Source organism: Dendrobates tinctorius, unplaced genomic scaffold (assembly GCF_039654945.1).
Source record: "Dendrobates tinctorius isolate UK_male_01 unplaced genomic scaffold, ASM3965494v1 ptg000022l, whole genome shotgun sequence".
In the NCBI taxonomy this organism is placed as follows: domain Eukaryota; kingdom Metazoa; phylum Chordata; class Amphibia; order Anura; family Dendrobatidae; genus Dendrobates; species Dendrobates tinctorius.
The window spans coordinates 8,028,362-8,043,374 of NW_027361690.1; the positions used below are offsets into that span (position 1 = coordinate 8,028,362).

The 15,013-nt window shown below is 42.7% G+C and overlaps 1 protein-coding gene across 1 annotated transcript in view; it reads left to right on the forward strand.

Annotated features, from left to right (window-relative positions):
• Positions 1-14,765, forward strand: part of MYO5C (myosin VC) — a 483,348-nt gene extending 468,583 nt beyond the window's left edge. The window contains exon 41 of the mRNA XM_073568417.1: positions 12,694-14,765. Within this exon, the coding sequence (XP_073424518.1) occupies positions 12,694-12,846 (153 nt within the window). The 3' untranslated portion in view covers positions 12,847-14,765. The remainder of the gene's footprint in view (positions 1-12,693) is intronic.
• The last annotated feature ends 248 nt before the right edge of the window (positions 14,766-15,013 follow it).

Here is a 15,013-nt window from a genome sequence, read left to right on the forward strand (position 1 = left end):
CTCTGCAGCACATTTTTTGAGATTGTGGCTTTTCATGTTGAGATCTTTTTTAAAGATATGCCCCTATGAAAATTATGGCAAAAAAATGCAACAAGATATTGCTGTAAAAACACATACTTTATTACTGCAAATTCATAAGGATTAAAAATGAGTCCCAACGCAAAATGTCTACACCATCGGAGGCATAGCAACCTACTAGAGACTATGAAATAAGGTCAGTTACATAGACACATATGTCTGTTCAGTGGGTCGAAAAATTAAGTATAATTACCACAGGATTAGACAAAGAAAGAGATATGACATGTGCACATACCAAATAACACTATTGCCCGGTCTGGAAAAGAAGGAGATGTGAGCTACATATAGAAAAAAATCATACGAAACGTGTCAAAGTTGTACAGAATCCCAGTAGCTCACTACAGCCATTACACATACAGTGGGTACGGAAAGTATTCAGACCCCTTTAAATCTTTGTTTCATTGCACCCATTTGGTAAATTCAAGAAAGCTCATTTTTGCTCTCAGTAATATACCCTCTGCACCCCATCTTGACTGAAAAAAACCCAGAAATGTAGACATTTTTGCAAATTTATTAAAAAAAGAAAAACTGAAATATCAGATGGTCATAAGTATTTAGACCCTTTGCTCAGTATTGAATAGAAGCATCCTTTTGAGCTAGTACAGCCATGAGTCTTCTTGGAAATGATGCAACAAGTTTTTCACACCTGGATTTGGGAATTCTCTGCCATTCTTCCTTGTAGATCCTCTCCAGTTCTGTCAGATTGGATGGTGAACGTTGGTGGACAGGCATTTTCAGGTCTCTCCAGAGATGCTCAATTGGGTTTAGGTCAGGGCTCTGGCTGGGCCAGTCAAGAATGGTTACATAGTTGTTCTGAAGCCACTCCTTTGTTATTTTAGCTATGTGCTTAGGGTCATTGTCTTTTTGGAAGGTGAACCTTCGGCCAAGTCTGAGGTCCAGAGCACGCTGGAAGAGGTTTTCATCCAGGATATCTCTGTACTTGGCTGCATTCATGTTTCCTTCAATTGCAACCAGTCATCCTTACCCTGAAGCTGAAAAGCACTTGTGGTGCCCCCAGGAGTATGGTCGCCACAGTGGCATTACCTTCCTCCTAGGGAGTGTGACGTCATGCTTGGAAGCAATGAAAGGGTCTCTCTGGCAGTTAATCACAACACACAACACAGTTCCCATTCCAAGCCAGCAGAGGGAGCTCTGAACCAAAACTGGGGAGGAGCTGCTCTCTGGGGGCCAGGAAGGGGAAAAATTAGGAGTTCGTGTGAGGAGGGCAACGTGTGTAGATGTGAGGAGAGGAGCTGGAAGATTGAGCAAAGTTCAGAGCTCACTTCTAGCCATAGCGCATGACCTGGAGCTCAGTCTCCAAGATTGTATGGATATTGATGTCCCTGTGACAGACACCGGAGGAATAGGAAGCTGTAAATGCTCTGTTCCCATATAAGACTCGGCGGCACAACAGCAACGGGTGAGCCAGAAGAAGGCTACAACTGTCTGTCATACGAGGGAGTTCTAAGTGAGAACAAGCAAGTGGAACTTCAGTGTAACACAGTACTGCAAGTACCTAAAATAAGTGCTAGAAAGGAGACTACACAACCCATCTGCATAGAGAGATTCCTAAGTTGCTTCCAGGCCGGCCAGCCTCTGTTCCATCTGTAATCTGGAATTCTGGACTGCATTTACCAAGCAAAGTAAAGGTAAAAGAAACTGCACCCTATTGTGTCCTTGCCTCCTTCCTGCAAACTCTCCAGCACTGCTACATCTCTGTGCCAAACACTACACCCTCTTCCTCAACACCTATACTCTTCATCTACTCTGCCCTGGGACTGCAGCCCTGCCTGTGGAGGGTTACAACATCATTGCTGCACCACACCATCTGTCCCAGAGGATCTGTTTGCAGCGTTGGCTTAACATCTTCATTGCTGAGCACCACAGGTTGCGTCACGTATCATCCACTCATAAACTTTAATCATCAGCCACACTATTCTTTTACATGGACGCCCAGGGCCGCGGACCGGGTCACCGCTACTGTGACACTTCCCTCAGATACCAGCCCAGTACCGAGTACCCCACTGCCCTGGCGGGCGATCCACACTCCCATAGCATGATGCTGTCACCACCATGTTTCACTGTTGGGATTTTATTGAGCATGTGATGAGTAGTGCCTAGTTTTCTCCACACATACTGATTAGAATTATCACCAAAAAGTTCTATCTTTGTCTCATCAGACCAGAGAATGTTATTTCTCATAGTCTGGGAATCCTTCATGTGTTTCTTAGCAAATTCTATGCGAGCTTTCATGTCTTGTACTGAGGAGAGGCTTCCGTCGAGCCACTCTGCCATAAAGGGCCGACTGGTGGAGGGCTGCAGTGATAGCTGACTTTGTGGAACTTTTTCCCATCTCCCTACTGCATCTTTGGAGCTCAGCCACAGTGATATTGGGGTTCGTCTTTAACTCTCTCACCAAGGCTCTTCTCCCACGATTGCTCAGTTTGGCTGGACGGCCAGGTCTAGGAAGACTCCTGGTGGTCCCAAACTTCTTCCATTTAAGGATTATAGAAGCCACTGTGCTCCTAGGAACCTTGAGTACTGCAGAAATTATTTTGTAACTTTGGCCAGATGTGTGCCTTGTCACAATTCTGTCTCTGAGCTTCGTGGCCAGTTCTTTTGACCTCATGATTCTCATTTGGTCTGACATGCACTGTGAGATTTTTAAGGCTTACATAGACACGTGTGTGCCTTTACAAATCAAGTCCTATCAGTTTAAACACAGATGGACTCCAATGAAGTAGTAGAACCATCTCAAGGAGGATCACAAGGAAATGGATAGCATATAACTTAAATATGAATGTCTGAGCAAAGGGTCTGAATACTTATGACCATGTGATATTTCAGTTTTTCTTTTTTAATAAATTTGCAAAAATTTCTACATTTTTGTTTTTTTTTTTCAGTCAAGATGGGGTACAGAGTGTACATTAATGACAAAAAATGAACTTTTTTGAATTTACCAAATGGCTGCAATGAAACAAAGAGTGAAACATTTAAAGAGGTCTGAATACTTTCCGTACCCACTGTACAAATATAATAATGGTCACTACGGTATGGTGGCGTCAGCCTGGCACGTTTTGGGTGAACCTTTGTCATGGGACCCATTACATAGACACATGTATTGGGATAAATAGCCATATTTTGGGCTTTTTCATTATAAACCATACACTAATTAGTACACATCTTTTAACTTTACGATTATGGTATATACTAATACAGTTATTTTACACATGTATTTGCTTAGTGGTGTAACTTTCACTGTTTATAGATTAATTTATTTGATCTCAGCAGAGATAAGACACATCCTAAATGGCGATATTTTGAAAATTTGCAAATTTCAATTGCTTTTATTTGTAAACCAAAAATTTGGTAAAGCAGTCTAAGGTGTCCTGACGAGCATATAATTCGGACGTGTGCTCTCTGATTTTTAACTGGACAGCACACTGACCCATGTTATTCAATAGTGCTGTTTAGATTAATGTTTTTTTTCGGACTGTTCGTGAGAAAAAAATCGCAGCATGGATTAGTTAAAAAAAAAAGGAAAAAAAAGAATCTCACACAGACCATCATGGACCACCCCCTTTGTAAATTTTGATTTTAATAAATATCTCATTTTTAGGCTATGTGTACATGTTACGGAATTGCCGCTGAAATTTCCGCGGGAATTCCTTAATTCCATTCCGCGGGAAATATGCGAGAAAACAGCATTTTAATTCCCGCCTATTTCCTGCGGAAAAACTAGCGATTTGCAAGCATAATTAGCTTGCGGAATGCTATCGTTTTCCAAGCGATCTGTAGCATCGCTTGGAAAAATGATTGACAGGTTGGTCACACTCGTCAAACATAGTGTTTGACGAGTGTGACCTACTTTTTACTATTAAGGCTGCTTATGCAGCATCAGTAGTAAAAAGATATAAAGTTTAAAATAATAAAAAAAATTAGTGTTTTTCTCACCGTCCGGCGCAGCGTTCCCGATCATCGCGATGCTCCCGGCAGGTCCCGTTCCCAGTGATGCATTGCGCCAATGACCTTTGATGTCGCGGTTTGGCGAGACCGCTACAGTGTCGCGAGACTGCGACGTCATCAAAGGTCATTGCCGCAATGCATCACTGGGAACGGGACCTGTTGTGAGTTCATTTTCCCCTTCGTCACTGAGGTCTGGTGAACTCCCTATTCTGGTGAAGGAAGGTAATGAGCCTGATTATCAGGCACCTGAACCTGATGAGGATGACTGGCTGAGTGGAGTCACGGACTGGATATAAGGCTGCCGACGCCCTTCTGCCCTGCGGGTGATTTCTCTGTGGACTTCTAGGACACCAGTCTGATTCCTGCACCTCTAAGCTAAGTTTTTCTGCTTTGCCTGTTTGCATTAGTGTTTTGTTTTTGTTTTCCTTTCTTTTCTGGATTCTGCCATTCCCTGCTGGGGTGAGCTGAATCTCCTTTTGCCTGTAGCTCTGTCTTCAGAATACTCCTGAGTACTGACATAGCTTTTTTGAAGTCTAGCGTCTTCAGGGCCTTTTTCACTGTCAGTCTGTTGGCTCTTATTTTCATAGGGTTTTTCACGGATTGCAGACAGCAGCCTTCCTGTCCTTTTCTATCTAGCGAGATTGGGCCCCGTCTTTGCTCAGTCTATCTTTCTGCCTGTGTTAGTGTTTTCATCTTGCTTCACCGTCATTATATGTTGGGGGCTGCCTATTGCTTTGGGGTCTGCTCTGGGGCAGTTTAGTTTTCCCCTTTCTTTCTTTAGGCCTAGCTATTTCTCCGGCTGTGATCGAGGGGTCTAGGGCATCGTAGGAACCCCCCACGGCTACTGCTAGTTGTGTTCATAGGTTCAGGGGTCTGCAATCCGATAGCCGCCAACTTCTCTGGTTTTCTGGACTTAGCTAGCATTTCTGTTTTTGCCTCCTACGGTGACTCAATCATAACAGAATCACCCGCCATACCGCAGATCCTAGGGTACTCAATAGCAGGAAGGAATTGTGTTTAAAAAAAAAAAGGTGTGCGTATATTCTTTCCTCTATATCTCTGAGGCCGTAGGGGGAATTTTTTTTTTTTCTCTCAATGGAGATAAAGCAATTGTCTGATCATGTGGAGCAGCTCGCTGCGGAAGTACGGGGAATTTCCGCCTACCTTGCTCGTTCGCATGCTGTTGAACCAAAGATCCCTACACCTGATGTATTTTTTGGGGATCGATCTAAATTTTTTGAGTTTCAAAAATAATTGTAAATTATTTTTTGCCTTGAAGCCTAACTCGTCAGGGAGCTCCGCGCAGCAGGTTAAAATTGTCATCTCTTTGCTCCGTGGCGATCCCCAGGATTGGGCGTTTTCTTTGAAACCAGATGATCCTATTCTGACTAATGTGAACGCATTCTTTCAAGCTTTGGGGTTGTTGTATGACGAACCTAATGCTATTGATCAGGCTGAAAAGACCCTGTTGGCATTGAACCAGGGTTGAGATTCTGCAGAGTTGTACTGTCAAAAGTTCCGAAAGTGGGCGGTCCTTACTACCTGGAATGATAATGCCTTGGCTGCTCTCTTTCGGAAGGGTTTGTCAGAAGCAGTAAAAGATACTATGGTGGGATTTCCTGTTCCCTCTGGTCTGGACGATTCTATGTCATTAGCCATTCAGGTTGATCGGCGTTTACGTGAACGCAGGATTGCACCAGAGGTGTTGCCACCGGTTGAACAGACGTCTGAACCTATGCAATGTGATAGAGTTTTGCCTAAGGCGCAACGTCAGGAGTTCAGAAGGCGTAATAAGCTGTGTTTTTTCTGTGGAGATGCCTTGCATATTATTTCTGTTTGTCCTAAACGAGAGAAACGCTTTGCACACACGTTTTCTGTTGGTGGTGTTCAACCTAAGTTTCTTCTGGCAATTACTCTGATCTGCTCCCTGTCCACATTTTCCGCCAAGGCTTTTGTGGATTCGGGAGCAGCGCTAAACCTAATGGACTTGGATTTTGCTAAACGTTGTGGATTTCCGATGACACCTCTGCAGACGCCTATCCCTTTGAGGGGGATTGATGCTACTCCTTTGGCTAAAAATAAACCTCAGTTTTGGACCCAGGTGGTCATGCGGGTCGCCCCAGACCATCAAGAAAATTGCAGATTTTTGGTGTTGCATGGTCTGCATGATGCCGTTGTTCTGGGGTTTCCCTGGTTGCAAATTCATAATCCAGTTTTGGATTGGAAATCTGTGTCTGTGGTGAGTTGGGGTTGTCGGTGTACCTTTAGTGAGGCTCCGGTTTTTTCTACCTCTCCTCAGTCGCATGATGTTCCTGACTATTTGGCGGACTTTTATGATGTATTTAGTGAGAATGAGTCTGCGTCCTTGCCTCCTCATAGGAGTTATGACTGTGCAATTGAACTAAGCCCGGGGTGTAAATTTCCCAAGGGTTGGCTCTTCAATTTATCTGTACCCGAGCACGAGGCTATGCGGTCCTATATTAAGGAGGCGTTGGAGAAGGGTCATATTAGACCGTCCTCTTCACCCATAGGTGCCGGTTTTTTTTTTTTGTGGCCAAAAAGGATGGTTCTTTAAGGCCTTGTATTGATTATCGTGCTCTCAATAAAATTACTATTAAATATCAGTATCCGTTACCCCTGATTTCGGATCTATTCTCTAGAGTTAGAGGTGCTTGCTGGTTTACCAAGCTTGACCTCAGGGGGGCGTATAATCTTATCCGCATTAAGCAGGGGGATGAATGGAAGACGGCGTTTAATACTCCGGAGGGACATTTTGAGTACCTGGTGATGCCTTTTGGGCTCACTAATGCCCCTTCTGTCTTCCAGTGCTTCATGAACGATATTTTCCGAGACTTTGTCGATAAATTTTTGATTATCTATCTGGATGATATTTTGATCTTCTCCAAGGATTGGGATTCTCATGTGGAACATATTCGGACTGTGTTCCGGATCTTGAGGGAGAATTCCCTGTATGTCAAAGGATCGAAATGCCTTTTTGGAGTACAGAGGATTTCATTTTTGGGATTTATTTTGTCTCCGTCAACTATTGAAATGGACCCGGCCAAGGTACAGGCCATTTATGATTGGGTTCAGCCCACTTCTTTGAAGGCCCTCCAGAAGTTTTTGGGTTTTGCTAATTTTTATCGGAAATTTATAGCAAAATTTTCTAGTATTGCCAAGCCATTGACTGATCTGACTAAGAAGGGTGCTGATGTGTTGAATTGGTCTCCGGAGGCTGTTGCTTCCTTTCAGGAGCTGAAGCGAAGATTTACCTCCGCCCCGGTTTTGCGGCAACCTGATGTCTCACTTCCGTTCCAGGTAGAGGTGGATGCTTCTGAGATTGGTGCAGGAGCTGTTTTGTCCCAAAAGGATCCTGTAACAGCTAAAATGAATCCCTGTGCTTTCTTTTCCCGAAAGTTCTCTCCATCTGAACGTAACTATGATGTGGGGAATCGGGAACTGTTGGCCATGAAATGGGCATTTGAGGAGTGGAGACATTGGTTGGAGGGAGCTAAACATCAAGTTGTGGTCCTCACTGACCACAAGAATTTGATTTATCTAGAGTCGGCTAAACGCTTGAACCCTAGACAAGCTAGGTGGGCCTTGTTTTTTACACGTTTTGATTTTGTGGTCTCATTTCTTCCTGGAACTAAGAATGTCAAGGCAGACGCCCTCTCTAGGAGTTTCTTTGCTGATTCTCCTGTGGTGACCAAGCCTGCTACCATCTTAGGCGAAGGGGTAGTTCTTTCTGCCATCTCGCCCGATTTGAGACTTGCTCTGCAAGAGTTCCAGGAGGACAAACCTGAGCGTTGTCCCAGTGGAAAGTTGTATGTTCCTGACCAGTGGAAGAAGAGAGTGATGTCTGAAGTTCCTTGCTCTGCATTGGCTGGTCATCCAGGTATTTTTGGTACTAGAGATCTGGTGAGTCGCTCTTTTTGGTGGCCCACCTTGTCTCATGATGTCAGGAATTTTGTGCAGTCCTGTGGGACTTGCTCCCGGTCTAAATCTTGTTCTCGTTCTAGTGGGTTTTTGATGCCTTTGCCTGTCCCCAGGAGGCCATGGACCCATATTTCAATGGATTTCATCTCTGATATGCCGGTCTCTCAAAGAATGACTGTTATTTGGGTGATTTGTGATAGGTTCTCTAAGATGGTTCATCTTGTACCACTCCCTAAGTTGCCATCTTCCTCTGAGTTGGTGCCCCTGTTTTTGCAACAGGTGGTTCGCTTACACGGGATTCCTGAGAACATTGTATCTGACAGAGGAGTTCAGTTTGTGTCTAGATTTTGGAGGACTTTCTGTTCCAAGCTGGGAATTCAGTTGTCCTTCTCCTCTGCTTTTCACCCTCAGACCAATGGGCAGACAGAGAGAACAAACCACACCTTGGAGTCGTATTTGAGATGTTTTATTTCCGCTGATCAGGATGATTGGGTTTCATTTTTGCCCTTGGCCGAATTTGCTTTAAATAATAGAGCTAGTTCTGCCACTTTGATGTCACCTTTTTTTTGTAACTTTGGGTTTCATCCTCGATTTTCTTCAGGGCAGGTGGAGCCTTCTGCCTGCGCAGGTGTTGACACTGTGGTGGAGAGAATGCACCAGATCTGGGACCAAGTGGTGGATAAGTTATCTCTCTCCCAGGAAAAGGCCCAGCGGTTTTCCAATCGACATAGGACCATTGGTCCCTAGTTTAAGATTGGTGATATGGTGTGGTTATCATCAAAAAATAATGCTATGAAGGTGGCTTCTCCTAAGTTTAAGCCTAAATTTATTGGACCTTACAAGATTTTGGAGATTATTAATCCGGTCTCTTTCCGTTTGGCTCTTCCTGTCACATTTAAAATCCATAATGTGTTCCATAAGTCCTTGTTGAAGAGGTTTGTTGAACCTGGGGTGGCACCTCCGGACCCTGTATTGGTTGAAGGTAACATGGAATATGAGGTAGAGAAAATACTGGATTCCTGTCTGGCTAGACGGAGACTCCAGTATTTGGTTAAGTGGAAGGGTTATGGTCAGGAGGATAATTCCTGGGTCTCTGCCTCTGATATTCATGCCAAAAGATAGGTGCGTGCCTTTCATCGGGCTCACCCTGATCGCCCTGGTGGCGTGGTTGAGGGTTCGGTGATCCCTCCTCAAGGGGGAGGTACTGTTGTGATTTCATTTTCCCCTTCGTCACTGAGGTCTGGTGAACTCCCTATTCTGGTGAAGGAAGGTAATGAGCCTGATTATCAGGCACCTGAACCTGATGAGGATGACTGGCTGAGTGGAGTCACGGACTGGATATAAGGCTGCCGACGCCCTTCTGCCCTGCGGGTGATTTCTCTGTGGACTTCTAGGACACCAGTCTGATTCCTGCTCCTCTAAGCTAAGTTTTTCTGCTTTGCTTGTTTGCATTAGTGTTTTGTTTTTGTTTTCCTTTCTTTTCTGGATTCTGCCATTCCCTGCTGGGGTGAGCTGAATCTCCTTTTGCCTGTAGCTCTGTCTTCAGAATACTCCTGAGTACTGACATAGCTTTTTTGAAGCCTAGCGTCTTCAGGGCCTTTTTCACTGTCAGTCTGTTGGCTCTTATTTTCATAGGGTTTTTTTACGGATTGCAGACAGCAGCCTTCCTGTCCTTTTCTATCTAGTGAGATTGGGCCCCGTCTTTGCTCAGTCTATCTTTCTGCCTGTGTTAGTGTTTTCATCTTGCTTCACCGTCATTATATGTTGGGGGCTGCCTATTGCTTTGGGGTCTGCTCTGGGGCAGTTTAGTTTTCCCCTTTCTTTCTTTAGGCCTAGCTATTTCTCCGGCTGTGATCGATGGGTCTAGGGCATCGTAGGAACCCCCCACGGCTACTGCTAGTTGTGTTCATAGGTTCAGGGGTCTGCAATCCGATAGCCGCCAAATTCTCTGGTTTTCTGGACTTAGCTAGCATTTCTGTTTTTGCCTCCTACGGTGACTCAATCATAACAGGGACCTGCCGGGAGCATCGCTGAGGCCTGGTGACGCTTCGAGGGACATCGGAAGGTGAGAATATGACGATTTTTTATTTTAATTCTATTTTTTACAGGGATATGATACCCAGAGCCTGGAGGAAAATCTCCTCTCCTCCGGACCGTGGGTACCATCCGCAAATGTTCTGCTTAATTTTCGCATGGTGGGCACAGTCACATGCGGAAAGTAAGCAGAACAATGCATTCCTGTGTGTGTGGAATCGCCGCGATTCCACAAAATTAATGAGCATGCTGCGTATTTTTCCGCGATACGATTCTGCTGCGGAAAAATCCACAGTATTAGCACAGCATTGCCGAATCCCATAGGATTACATGGGATGCTTTTTTTTGTGTTTTCGCGGTAAAATCGTGCGTTTAAAAATGCAGCGAAACCGCAAAAAACAACGCTGCATGTGAACACAGCCTTACAATTTTCAAAATTTTTACAAGACTGAGTTTCATAGAACATTTTTTTAAGCCAGAACATGAAAGTAGGGTTAATAATATCAATTCTAATCCACAATCCTCAATTTTTCTCAAATTAGTAGATTAAAAAATAAACACACCCCATTTTACCAATAATTACATCCAGTAATTTATATGACAGCCATAATTTTTAAGGAATAGCACCTTTTTCTTCTAAGCATGGAATGAACACTTTAGCGACATAATGTAATATCTATCATGTCCCATTCTTTAATAATAACCTTTTTTAGAGCCTGAAGGCTGGATGGAGAGTGATGTTCAACTTGTCTCTTCAGACTTTGCCATATGTGTTATATTGTGTTCAGATCAGGAGGCATACTTGGCCACTGAATCACGTTCTTCAGAAATGCAACAGATGTGGGTTTTTGATCATTGTCGTGTTGGAAAAGTGTCTACCAAGGGCACAGAGTAATAGTAACATCTCCTCTTTCAATATAGAACAGTATATCTGTAAATTCGGGATACCATCATTGAAATGTAGCTCCTCGACACCAGCAACCCTCATGTAACCCCACATAAGGACACTGCCACCACCATGTTTCACTGTAGACACCACGCGTGTAGAAAATTGTATTTAGAAAAATTATTTTCCAAAAGAGGAAGCTAATTAACGTTCAAAACTTACAACATTTCATCATTCCTCATCTGTGACCTTCAATAAGATTTTGAAAAAAAACCAAACCATATTGACTTTTATTGACTAGTTAAAATACTGACATGTATTTGGTATATTTACAATGAGTTCCACAAAAGCAATCCGTTGACTTGTAAACCGTGTGCAGGTGCAGCAAACGGTGAGACATCTACTCAAGTGTAGCAACATGTAAAGTAGCGTAATGCTGCCATCTCCCATGATTCTTTTCACTTACTGGTGACTTAACAGAAGTTTGCCATAAATTGCTAGCAGGTGCCAATCTCCCTTCAGTAGTTTGTCTTATGTATAATAGATAAGTAAATATTTAAATTGCAATTACCAACGACATGCCTTAGAGACCACATCGAGCATAAAAATGCAGTGTATCAATTCTCCAAGCTGTGTTATTTCTAACATTATATCAGTTTACAAAATAGAAGGACAATGTATCGTGTATGCTGAGAAAAATCTGACTGTCTCTCTGTCTATCTACCTGATCTCTCTATCTATCTATCTACAAAAAAACTGACCAGCAACTCTGACCTGCAAGTGTGAACCGGTGCAAGCGGCTATAACTGCATACGTTACAATCCAAAGAATACAGCAGTTTTCTGTAAGCATTAAGCTGTAAGCAAACAAAGAATATAAGAAATTTGGGAGTGCTCAGCAAAATCTGGAGGCCGTCACCACCTTCAGTAGTACACTACAAAAATCCTATTCATTCATAGCATCTTGCGTCTGTATATACTTGCTGTATTATGTTTGGAAGTGCTGTTTTTTTTCAGTATACTATTGGAGGTGTTGACAGCCTCCTTTTCTGACTGTGCACTTCTCCCTTCAGCCTAAGGTAGTTTTTAATTAGTGCTATATCCTACCTGTCCTTTAGATTCGTAGGGTTTTAGCACAGAAGGGGCATGTTTGATAAAAATTAGGTTAGGGTCCCAAGAGAGGTACGCCTTGTCATGGCTGGTGGGCTCTCAGGAATTGGCCAATTTATGCACCAAGTCATATTTGTAAGAATATGCCTTTTAGAAGAAATGCAGTCAAAATTTCATATATTCAGTGTTTGCATTTTAGAGCTTACAGAGTGCTGCTGTTTTCTTTTGTTTGGTATCTGGCTATCTATAAATATACACCAATGTTAGTTATGAAACATCATTTATTATAATAAATCATGATTTATAGTAGTCATTTATTCTACTTAACGGAGGGGATATTTTTAGAAAACAAGGACTCATAGTCCAGGTATATCTTCTATACATTTATACATCTAGCCATACATCCATACTATATGATCTTCACTACTTACAAGTTTTATTCACCCATGTGAGATAGGAAAGTCAAAATAACCCTCTCAGTGATTCCCCCCATCCAGACTAAGAAGTGATTGGCTTTAGTTATTTGCTGAATGGTAATCATTGCCACAGATTAGAACTCGATATGAGGCTAAAATATCATATTAGTCGATTTTAAATATGTTTATTCATTCATTTGTTTATTTGTTAGTAAATTTTACTTATTATTTTGTAAATCTATACTTTTTTATTTCATTTCTTTAGTCCATGCTAAGCAGTCGGGAAGATGGATCACAGTTAATGATGGATAGCAAATACCTCTTCCAAGTGACCTTCCCATTCAGCCCGTCCCCCCATGCACTGGAAACCATCCAGATTCCCAGCAGCCTGAAGCTTGGATTCCTTAAGAGGATCTAGAATATATAAGGCTGCACAAGCTCCAGGCAGAGAATATGTACAGGCCTCGCAGGAATTCATCTCGGATAAACTCCCTACGGTCCTATATTTAGATACGTTGTAATGTTCGGACTGTTTATCATCATCTCATTGTTCCAAGGATGTAATAGTAAAGAAATAAGGTTCTTGAGAAAATAGTTTATTGGAAATCACAAATTACAGGAGAGAATATAGCACCAATATTTTCTCACAATATTATATCCTTGGGCAAAGAATCCCAGTCTAATGAACTGAAGCTGGTATTTTAAGATGCACTGGGTCCAAACCCATCTACAATAATGATGTTTGTGGCCGACTTGCAGACGAGGCTTTAAGCCTAAAAAAAATCTATCAATTTCGCTGTTCAGTAATAGATGGAATAAGTAGAGGTAAATTTGATGCTTGATATCCTCAGACATGAAGAAAATAGAAAGTGTTCTCTGCCGAGATGTAACTCTTATTTCCTGTGCAAAATTTACCTAAAAGCTGACTATCAGAATTCTTCATCTGTACCTCTGCTATCCTCTTTTATGCTCACCATCTGTCTGCTGTGTGCACTTGGCTTTTACAGCATATAAGAGTGCCGACTGCCATGCCTTTCTGAGCTATGAAAGAATGCAGAATGTTGGGTGTTGTAGTTGCTGTCTCTACAGTATAACCCATTAGCTGTAGTAGTGCTCTCCTCTTTATTCTGCTGAAAAGATACCAGCACTATGCCTAACATACTCTTTACATAGCCGTCAGCTGTACACTTTAGATGATTGTCGGCCCATGTTGGTTGGAAAAATAATTTTTTGTGATCCGTTTTCCCACACACAGGTACAGTTTAACTCTCCCCCGCACACAGATACAGTTTACCTCTCCCCAACGCACAGGTACAGTTTACCTCTCCCCCACGCACAGTTACAGTTTACCTCTCCCCCACGCACAGGTACAGTTTACCTCTCCCTCGTACACAGATACAATTTACCTCTCCCCCACGCACAGGTACAGTTTACCTCTCCCCCACGCACAGGTACAGTTTACCTCTCCCCCCACGCACAGGTACAGTTTACCTCTCCCCCCATGCACAGGTACAGTTTACCTCTCCCCCCACGCATAGGTACAGTTTACCTCTCCCCCACGCACAGGTACAGTTTACCTCTCCCCCACCCACAGGTACAGTTTACCTCTCCCCCACACACAGGTACAGTTTACCTCTCCCCCACCCACAGGTACAGTTTACCTCTCCCCCACACACAGGTACAGTTTACCACTCCAGCAGCAGCTTATCTCCCTTATCTCTCCTTATTAGAGGATTGGACATGTTGTATGCCGTCATGCCCAATCTTCCTTTTCCTCATCAGCTGTCAGGGAGAGTCAAAACACTCCCATATACATTAAATGGTTGTCTGGTCCCGCCAAAATTATGGGGTTCTCTGAAAGTTACCAAATATATATGGCCACCTTAGATAGAAGAGACCATTCCCAAGCAATGTTTGCTTCTATTTGAATTCTCCTTGATTGCTTGATATTTCTGTGCATTGTTTGGTATTGTGCCATTGTTTTTGTAGTTACATTTTAACTATTATTGTTGAAGTTTTTAGAATTTTATGTTTGGCGTTTATTGTTGAATCGGTCGTTTGTTGGATAACTTTACTACCACAGGCATATTTCCTATGTATTTTCCTATAAGTTTCCTGAATCAGTAGTTGTCAGCACATAAGTGTTTTTCATGTGGGTGCTAAAATATATTGCATCTACTATTGTTAGCAATGTCAGCCCTTGTTCTCCCCCGCGACAAAACACTGAGCTGGAAAAGGAAACAAGATCATTAATATGTCTGTATATTTCAATCATAACTCAGAACTGAATAATGTGACTGAGACCTAAGAATTAAAGGATATGGACATCTTTGGGAATCTTCTTTTAATTTAATGAATGTGTTTTGGACTAAAAATAGTATTTAAGATTCATTAAAAATGTTGCGCTGTTAGGGCTGCTTGTTTCCCTGCTCATTGGTGATTGCAGAATCACTGATTGTTCACACATTCAGTATTTGGTTAGTATTTTACCTCAATATCTGTAAGCCAAAACAAGAAGTGGAACAGAGGAAAAGTATAATAGAAGCACGTCACCACTTCTGTAGTTATCACCCACTGGTTTTGGC